The sequence below is a fragment of the Physeter macrocephalus genome, chromosome 11, assembly GCF_002837175.3.
Source record: "Physeter macrocephalus isolate SW-GA chromosome 11, ASM283717v5, whole genome shotgun sequence".
Taxonomy (NCBI): Eukaryota; Metazoa; Chordata; class Mammalia; order Artiodactyla; family Physeteridae; genus Physeter; species Physeter macrocephalus.
The window spans coordinates 45,278,187-45,287,425 of record NC_041224.1 but is presented as its reverse complement, the minus strand read 5'-3'; the positions used below and the strand labels follow the sequence as shown (position 1 = coordinate 45,287,425).

The window sequence follows — 9,239 nt, the reverse complement described above, 5'->3', positions numbered from 1 at the left end:
TTGGATATTAACCCCTTATCGGTCCTATCATTTGCAAACATTTTCTCCCATTCAGTAGGTTGTGAAACTAGTCTTCTTGCTTGAAAATGCTGTAATAACATCACTTGGGGCAGTCTGCATTCCCCTCAAGAATCACCCAGCTGAGTGCTGTCTGACCTACTATTTACCAGCAGACCCATCACTAGGATCTCATCATACTCTGGCAAAGAAAGCACAAACTCTGACTGAAGAAGAAATAACTTACACACCAAAAGAATTGCAAGATTTGGCTATTAAATATGAGCAAAAGCCTGGGGAATGTGTGTGGATGTGGATTCTAAGAATGTGAGCTGAAGGACAAACACTAACTACCTTGGGCCAAATTTACTGATACGAGTGCACTTATATCGATATATTCTGGATTTGATGTGTTAGGACATATAGCTGGACATGGCTCTATACTTGATTGGTTCACCAAAAAAACTCAGTGGTGGCCTTCATTTAATGAAGTTGAGATACCAAAGCTTCCCTGGCTTTGTGCAGAGGGAGTGTCAGAGTAGACATATTTTGTGTGACCTGCATACCATCCCTCACCTTCCCTAACTACATTCCCTGAGAGCGCCAGCTTAAAACAACAAACATTTAATATATCTCACCATTTCTAAGGGTCAGGAGTGGTTTAGCATTGGCTCAGGGTCTCCCACAAGGCTGCAATCAAGATGTTGGCTGAGACTGTATTATTTAAAGGCTTGCCTGGGGCTGAAGGATGTGTTTCCAAGATGGTTCACTCACATGACTCTTGGCAGGAGACCTCAGTTTGTCACTGCATGAGCCTCTCCACAGCAGTTTGAGTGTCTTCACATCACAGCAGCTGGCTTCCTCCAGAGCAAGTGACCCAAGGGAGAAAGAGCAAGGCAAAAAAGCCACAATGTCATGCAGAGCCTTGGAAGTGAGGCTGTATTCTATTGATCACATAGACCAACCGTGATACCTGTGGGAGAGGACCACACAAGGGCGAGAATACCAGAGGCAGGGATCCCTGGGATCCACCTTGAAAGCTGGCTATCACAGCAGCTTGGCCTTCCACCAACTAACTTTGCTGTTTTCCTTCCCTGTAGACACTCTTGTGAGGCTTCTGAGGGCCAGGCTCAGGGAGCCAGCCAGTCTGATCATGGTTTAGTGGAGGTTTGGTTTATGAATCTTGGGAATATGTTGAAGTGATGGGCTAAGAACTCTGTGAAGAACTTCAGTGAGAGAAATTAATACTGGGCATTTTCCCCCCAACATTGAAGATTATAGTGGGACCATGGATCTGTTTGGAGACATAGATGACATTTCTTCAGAGAGTGACGGTGACAATCAACCACCCATTTCAGGACAGCCTGTTACTGTAAGTACAATTGCAAATCTCAACTGGGCCCATTGTTCAAAGTTAAGAAAAAAGTTTCAGAGGCTGATGGGTCATGTAGGGAGGGGACATGGATAATGAATAGCAGTCTGAAACATCTGACGAATGGGTGACTTTCTTAGCTATGGCGGGAATTTCTGGATATTAAAGGGAATAGAAGGAATTGCTCAGAATGAATTTGATGCCAAACTTCAGGGGCTAGACTGTGATGATGCATAATTTGAAAACCTTTGATTTAAAAGTTTTTCTTATTTAAACCTGTACCAAGAAGTGTGTACTATTTGACATTCTTCTCTGATTTTAATAGTTATTTAGCATTGAGGGGTTGCATAATTTCACACATCTGTTGCTAAATATCTTATGCAAACTAGATAGGTCAACATTTTTTCTGGTAATGCAGGCTAACAGGTCTTGTTTTGCATGGTGGTTTTTTTGGGGGGGTGGGGAGAGGATGAAATTTTAAGGAGAGGCCTGGAGGGGTTGCCAACTGCATTATCTCTGAAGTGTCCAAGTTTACTTCTGGTCACACCTGCATCTGCCTAGTGCAGAAGGAGAGCTAGAGCATTTCTAATGTCAACTCAGGATCTCACATTCTGATTCTCTTTTAGGATGGACGTGGAGTGCCTCAGGACCAGCAGGAGGAAGAGCCAATTTCTGAAACCAAAATAGAAGTAGAAATTCCCAGCATCAACTCTGATTTAGGAAATGAATTGTACTTTGTTAAACTACCCAAATTTCTCAGCATAGAACCCAAGTAAGAGGACTGATTAAAGTTTTTTTCCCCCAAGATATTGAGTAAAAATATGTGGAATGTAAATATTTTTCTTATTTATAATGAGTTGGCTAATCACAGAGGTGGGAGATTTTCACGTAACTCTGAAAAAATAAATTTAGAATGTGCTGTGGTAGAAAATGATGAATTATTGGTGTGAGAAAGTTTTAATGCTAATAATTCTAGCACTTTGGCACTTTCATATAAATGAGCAGACATAGCTGATGAAGGTATTTTTCACTATCGTAAAGCTGAAAAATTGGAAAATGAGAGTGAGGAAGTTTTCTAGAGAAATCACAAATGTTCAGTGCAAAAGCCTTTGTGAATCTAGAAACGACCACAATTTTAGACAACAAAATAGTGTTGATGGGTATTATTCACGATGGTGCACTATTGCAAGCTCTTACGCAATTAAACATGACACTTTTCTTAAAAAATATGAAAAGATAGATCATGTGTCACCTATACTTTAGAGGACATACGTCACCGAACAAAAATATAATTTAAAAACTTTGAACTATTAGTCACATTTGGATTTTATTTCAGGTAATATGTTTTAAAATCAAATTTCAAGAAAGTACAGTAATTTGCATACTCTTTGAAGTTTTACATGAAGTTATTTGTCTACTGTGATTTTTTAAACATATTAGTGCATGTTGTAAAGATTATTTTATACATTAATTATATTCAGTACTAAAGATGGCTAATACTACATTAAAAAACAATTTTTAGGCCTTTTGATCCTCAGCATTATGAAGATGAATTTGAAGATGAGGCAGTGCTTGATGAAGAAAATAGAACCAGGTTAAAATTAAAGGTACCATTTCACACTTTATTCCTGTGTTTTGTTTTGTTTGTTTTTTTTTGAGTTTTTCCTTTTATAAACTAAAACACAGGGGTAACAATTTGAGACCAGCTTATAAAATGATCTTTATGTTTATTGTCATAAACAATCAACAAATAACTGCTTAGAACAAGGAATTAAATATCTTTTCAGAATATTTTTAGAGGAGGAGGTATATATCCTTTTTTAAAAAATCCTTGTAGAATTGTCACTTTTTTAACCTTTCTTTGGCGGTTGTAATTTTTCGACAGAAGTAAAGATAAAAATTCTTGAAAATTGTTAGCTGTTTCCTTCAGGATAAATAATAATGTAGCTAGGTATACAGAACTGCCTCCACATTTTATTGTGGATAGATCCAGGCAGCTTCCCACAATAAGAGTATCTCAGACTCTTTATGGCAATTCAGGTTATGCACAGAAAATAGGCCTTGTCATTAGGTAGTCCCCCTCGAGAAGCCCTGGATGGCAAAACCCTACCATTGCTCTCACAGGGATGGCGTTGCCTTTAACCGGGTTTTGAATGAGCTTCTGCCAGAGGCCGCAGTGGTAGCCATGGCGGGATCCATTTTTATGCTACTTTTGTAATTTGGAGTTCCCCACCATAAGGGTAGGGTAAAGCAAAAGTCTCAGGTTTTAATCTGTTGTTTATTACTTAATTGTATACTCTTTTTTTTTTTTTTTTTTTAATTTTCAGAGCTTCTCTGTCTTACTAGGCGAATGGGTCCTTTTTTAGTCCTTCTTTCTCTGGGTTCATAGCTTTCAAGTTGGGCTGCAGTAGACAGAGATCTCAGTTGTAACCGCCCACCTCATATGGCCCCAAAGTTTTTGCTTCCACTGCCATGAACTGGAGCTCAGAGAAGATTAAAACAAAATGTCTGTTGAGTTCAACCAATATTTCTAGGTATCTGTAGCAGGAAGGTTTCCATGTTGCCTAATCAACTGTTTTGTGGTGAGCTTATTCTCTTACCATCTATGAATTCTTGGCACATGATTATAAGTCACTTGAGGAAAAAAGAACATGCAGTTAGTAACACTGGTTTTCTAATGCCTTTGTGTTTTGAAACAGATAGAAAATACTATACGATGGAGGATACGCCAGGACAAAGAAGGAAATAAAATTAAAGAAAGCAATGCTCGGATAGTCAAGTGGTCCGATGGAAGGTGAGCATAAATGCCTGAAGAGTATGGAAATACCCAGAGGGAGGCCTGGGATGAATAAAGTTTTCTGCATAGGACCATATTTGGGATCATCTTTCATTAAAGAATTAACAAGATCTAGGTCTCTGGCATTACCTGGGAAACCTGGGAGAAATAAATAAGGTTAAGATCACAGTGCAGCACTGGGATACTCTAGTCATAGACCCAAGATGTTATCAAATTCACAGTATCTACCTTATTGAGATGAAAGCCTAATCTTAGCACCCATTTGTGATTATTGGACATTATACATTGGTATGTTTGAAAAAAAGGTTTCTATTTTACTAATGAAATGGTAGAGATTGGGAAAATGATAAAAACAATTATATTTGAAGTTGAAAGGAAGATGGATTTTACCACTTTTTACTTTGAAAGGTTAGGTTAGTTGTTTCCAGTATCTTTTCTTTGTTTTTCTTATGAATTCAGTATGGGACAGGATCCTGCAGTTCCACAGCATTTTAAGAACAGCTAACAGGGTAGAATGGAAGCTGTAGGATTTGTTAAATATCCACACTAATAACTGAACTGTTTCTTGTTTCCAGCCTGTCCCTGCATTTAGGCAGTGAGGTGTTTGATGTTTACAAGGCCCCGATACAGGGCAATCACAACCACCTGTTCATTAGGGAAGACACTGGTCTGCAGGGACAAGCCATCTTTAAGTCCAAACTCACCTTCAGGTAACTATTCATAGTAACCTATGGCTACTTGGCAGTTAAAGAGCAACAGGGCAGGGCTTCCCTGGTGGCACAGTGGTTGAGAGCCCGCCTGCCGATGCAGGGGATACGGGTTCGTGCCCCGGTCTGGGAAGATCCCACATGCCGCGGAGCGGCTGGGCCCGTGAGCCATGGCCGTTGAGCCTGCGCGTCCGGACCCTGTGCTCCGTAACGGGAGAGGCCACAACAGTGAGAGGCCTGCGTACCGCAAAAAAAAAAAAAAAGAGCAACAGGGCAGAGAGGCTGGCTGTGCACAAAGCCCGCCTCAGTCCTGATTGACCTGATTTTGAGGTGCAGCTCACCAAGGCCCATGGTCTGGTTCCCATGCTGTTTTTCATCTTTGCAACAAGTTGCTGTCCCTCAGGGAGCCAGTTCACGCTCTGGAAACCAACATGAGCCCGCCGTACAAACCAGAAGACCAGTTATTAACTCACATTGATTGACGCACCTGGTAAGAGACCTGGACTGTCTGTGCTGCTCTGCTGGTCAGCGTGTCCCTTACCTTCAGGGACATTTACCTGGGAAGCCTGCCGATCGCGAGCATGCTCTTGGTGTGCGCATGCACCAGAGGAAAGGGCTGCCACAGGGGCTGGTGTGTCATTGTCCGCAGCTGTGTTTGCTGTTGGTATGATTGCCTCCAAATATTCTGTGTAAACAGTGAGACGTTTTTGTCTCTTTCCTGCAGACCTCATGCTACAGACTATGCCACACATAGAAAGATGACCCTGCCACTTGCTAGTAGATGCTCGAGGACACAGAAGATTAGAATCTTACCAATGGCTGGTCCTGATCCTGAATGCCAGCGCACAGAGATGATTAAGGTATGTTGGCTGAGATTTATCCTGGGATTGTTTGGGGTATTAAGAACTGTGCTTTCCAGAATGTTAATTCATCATTTCTTATTGTCACAGCCATTTTATTTCTTGTGGTTATCAGGGAACCTGCTTAACCTTCTAAACATGTGGTTAACCACAGTAATTGTCATAGTCAATGGCTGATGGTGAGATACAGAAATCCGGACCCTCAAGTGTTCTGTCTCCAATCTATGAGATTTCAGAGGGAAGCTAGTAATTTAAAAATATAACCCGGGCTTCCCTGGTGGCACAGTGGTTATGAATCTGCCTGCCAGTGCAGGGGACACGGGTTCCATCCCTGGTCCGGGAAGATCCCACATGCCACAGAGCAACTAAGCCCGTGGGCCACAACTACTGAGTCTGTGCTTTAGAGCCCATGAGCCATAACTACTGAAGCCCACGCGCCTAGAGCCCATGCTGTGCAACAAGAGAAGCCACTGCAATGAGAAGCCCACGCACCGCAACGAAGAGTAGCCCCTGCTCGCCGCAACTAGAGAAAGCCTGCACGCAGCAATAAAGATCCAACATAGTCAAAAATAAATTAATTAATTTTAAAAAATCTTTATATAAAAATATAACCCTTGATATACATCATTAAACTGTGTTAGCCAGATAGGAGGTGATGTGGGAAGGTCAAGAGGACATTCCTGACTCAGTTGACATTGGCTCTGCCTAGTGAACCCCAATGTGTAGAAGCCAGGCAGATGGAAGGGAATGAAGGCTCTGCTTTGGGGCTCGGGGACCCTCCCCACCAGAACCTCCCCATCCTGCCATCAGGAGCTGTGGGGAGCTCTCTGGGTTGAGGGCCCCAGACTGGAATATGTGGGCACCATGGTAGTTTGGTGGAGCCTGGGCAAGTCAGGTGTCTGTCTCAGGGGTGAAGAGAACCCACCTCCCTCAGGCATCCACTGGACATGAATGAGGTTCCTCAGGCTGGTCGCTGCACTCTGGGCTCTGCCTGGCAGCATAGGGGACGCTGCATCTCCCAAGGCTGTGCTGGTGCCAGTTCTGATGGGGAGGTTGATGTGAGGGAGGGAGCCTTTGCTTCTTCACCCTGTGTTGTCTTCACGCCTTCGAACTGAACAAGATGATGACCATGTGTGGTAACAGAGGTGTAGAATGGAGAGAACTGTACCCTGAGGACATAGGAACTGGTGTTATCCTGGGCGAGGCATTTACGTGTTCTTTACAGTAAAGTAGTTTCAGGGGGGCACTAAGTGAGTTCATTTTTTGTTTTAAAGTTCAGTGATTTATTTGCTTCTTTACAGAAAGAAGAACGTTTGAGGGCTTCTACTCACCAGGAGACCATCCATCTGCGGGAAAAGCAGAACCAGCGGGGACCGAGTGCCCCCTACCAGGGCCCCAGCAGTGGTGAGGAGGGTGAAGCCAGCAAGAACCATGGCCGAGGTGAGTCGGGAGAGGAGGTCACGCTTCACCATCTCAGGGCCGTGGGAGCGATTGTGCTCTGGTGGGCTCTTACTGTCTTGCTGTTATTCACTTAGGACAACAGTACAAAGGCCTTTTATTTTGTTTTCCCTAGGACCACTTTGCCACACAAAAGCTTAGCTGGGAAAATAAGGCACCCCCATAATAAAGAAAATCAATTAAATAATTTTTGTCCTTATGGAGGAAAATGTGTAACAGGCTTGTATAGGGACCCAGTGTTTAAACTTTGTAGTTTTAAAAAATGTGGGGCTTCCCTGGTGGCGCAGTGGTTAAGAATCTGCCTGCCAATGTAGGGGACATGCGTTTGAGCCCTGGTCCGGGAAGATTCCCACATGCTGCGGAGCAGCTAAGCTCGTGCGCCACAACTACTGAGCCTGCTCTCTAGAGCTTGTGAACCACAACTACTGAGTCCGCATGCCACAACTACTGAAGCCCATGTGCCTAGAGCCCATGCTCCACAACAAGAGAAGCCGCCACAATGAGAAGCCCTTGCACCACAACAAAGAGTAGCCCCTGCTCGCTGCAACTAGAGAAAGCCCGCACGCAGCTACGAAGACCCGATGTAGCCAAAAATAAAAAATAAATAAATTTTTTTAAAAATGTGTGCCTGAAGCCTCTCGGGTATTTAAAAATGATCGGACAATCTCTCCGAGGGAAAAAGCCTCTCCAGTCTAAGTCATTTAAGCATGTTTGAAAGCTGTACATACTTCTTCATGAAAACTTTAAAAAATTGTTGGCTCCTCAAGGGAAATATATGGTGGGAAGTAGCAATATTCAAGAGTAGAAAAATTCAGGACTAAATGGGTCTTCATCTTTGAAGGTCAATCCCATATCTAAAGTCCCTTTGCTTTCAGAGGAAAGGGCCAGAATCTATCCTTCAGAGAGTGATGAGGGACCAGATGAAGATAAGGCTCAAAGTTCGCTGAGAGCAAAGAAGCTCACCAGTGATGGGGTAAAACCAAATTTATTCAATCTAAAGGGGTTTGTCCTGTAGCCACAAGTCAACTCCTGGAATGAAGAGGAGCTCACAGCCCTGGAGCACAGACAGATGTCTACACACCTCCCTGTAACTCAGTGAGATAAATGCAGTAAGAAGCCTAGACGTGGCCCAGAGGAGGGCCTGACACCTGTGTGCAGTGGGAGACTGCCCAGAGCAGGTGCCATCTTGCTGGGTGCTGAAGGAAGAGCGTTAGGGTGGACATGCCAGAGGACGGAGAGGCCTGTGAGAAAAGACACATGGCTGAGACACCAGGGCTCAACCAGAGAATTAGAAGTAGCTGAGTGCAGTAGAGCAAAGGGCCTATCACCTTCATCATGGGTATGAAAATAGTGGAGGGTTAGTTCGTTTCCATGTTGTTAAAATTATTTTCCTTCAATTATTTCCTTTTCCACTTACAAGAGCACAAGTGCAAAGAAAATTTAAGTCTTAATTACACAAGCAAATCACTATGTTGTTGCCATTGTGCCGTATTCATTCATCCAGTGTTTTCTGAACACTTAACATGCTCCGCTATGGGTTTGGAGTTACAGATCAGAGGAAACATCTCAGTAATAGAAATCGGCCTTACTGTGTAATGGAAGCACTAATTTTTCATGTGAAAAAACTATATTTAAAACTCGGAAAGCATACTGAAAAAGCACATAAAACACAAGCAGTCCATTTAAAAAAATTGACAGGCTTTAAAATACTGAATTTTAGATAGAGAAAGTGAAGTACTGAGGAAGCAGAGGTACGTATTTCAAGTAATAATGAGCAGAATCCCCGTCAGGATAGAGTGAGGTGTCCCTGAGCCCTGACTGCTGCCCAGGGAAGCCCGGGCTCCCCTTTTCTGACCTATAGAGACAGTGTTTGTGGACAAGGTCGTCGCGGGTGGGTAGGGTTCTAACATGAAGGGCTAGCTCCCCCATCAGCTCAGAACTACTTAAGACAAAATTTCTAGAAACGTTCAGTATTAAATTTTACACCTGGGCTTCCCTGGTGGCGCAGTGGTTGCGCGTCCGCCTGCCGATGCAGGGGAACCGGGTTC

The 9,239-nt window shown here is 43.3% G+C and overlaps 1 protein-coding gene across 5 annotated transcripts in view; it reads left to right on the top strand.

Annotated features, from left to right (window-relative positions):
• Positions 1-663: 663 nt before the first annotated feature.
• LOC102980530 (RNA polymerase-associated protein LEO1-like) overlaps positions 664-9,239 on the top strand; it is a 15,355-nt gene continuing 6,779 nt past the window's right edge. For 2 of the 5 annotated variants that reach the window (XM_007123779.2, XM_028496064.1), the window contains exons 1-7: positions 664-1,369; positions 1,996-2,141; positions 2,892-2,976; positions 4,069-4,163; positions 4,742-4,876; positions 5,598-5,733; positions 7,035-7,173. In XM_007123779.2, the coding sequence (XP_007123841.2) occupies positions 1,286-1,369; positions 1,996-2,141; positions 2,892-2,976; positions 4,069-4,163; positions 4,742-4,876; positions 5,598-5,733; positions 7,035-7,173 (820 nt within the window). In that variant the 5' untranslated portion in view covers positions 664-1,285. The other 3 variants (XM_055087943.1, XM_028496063.2, XM_028496065.2) reach the window with 3 other exon arrangements.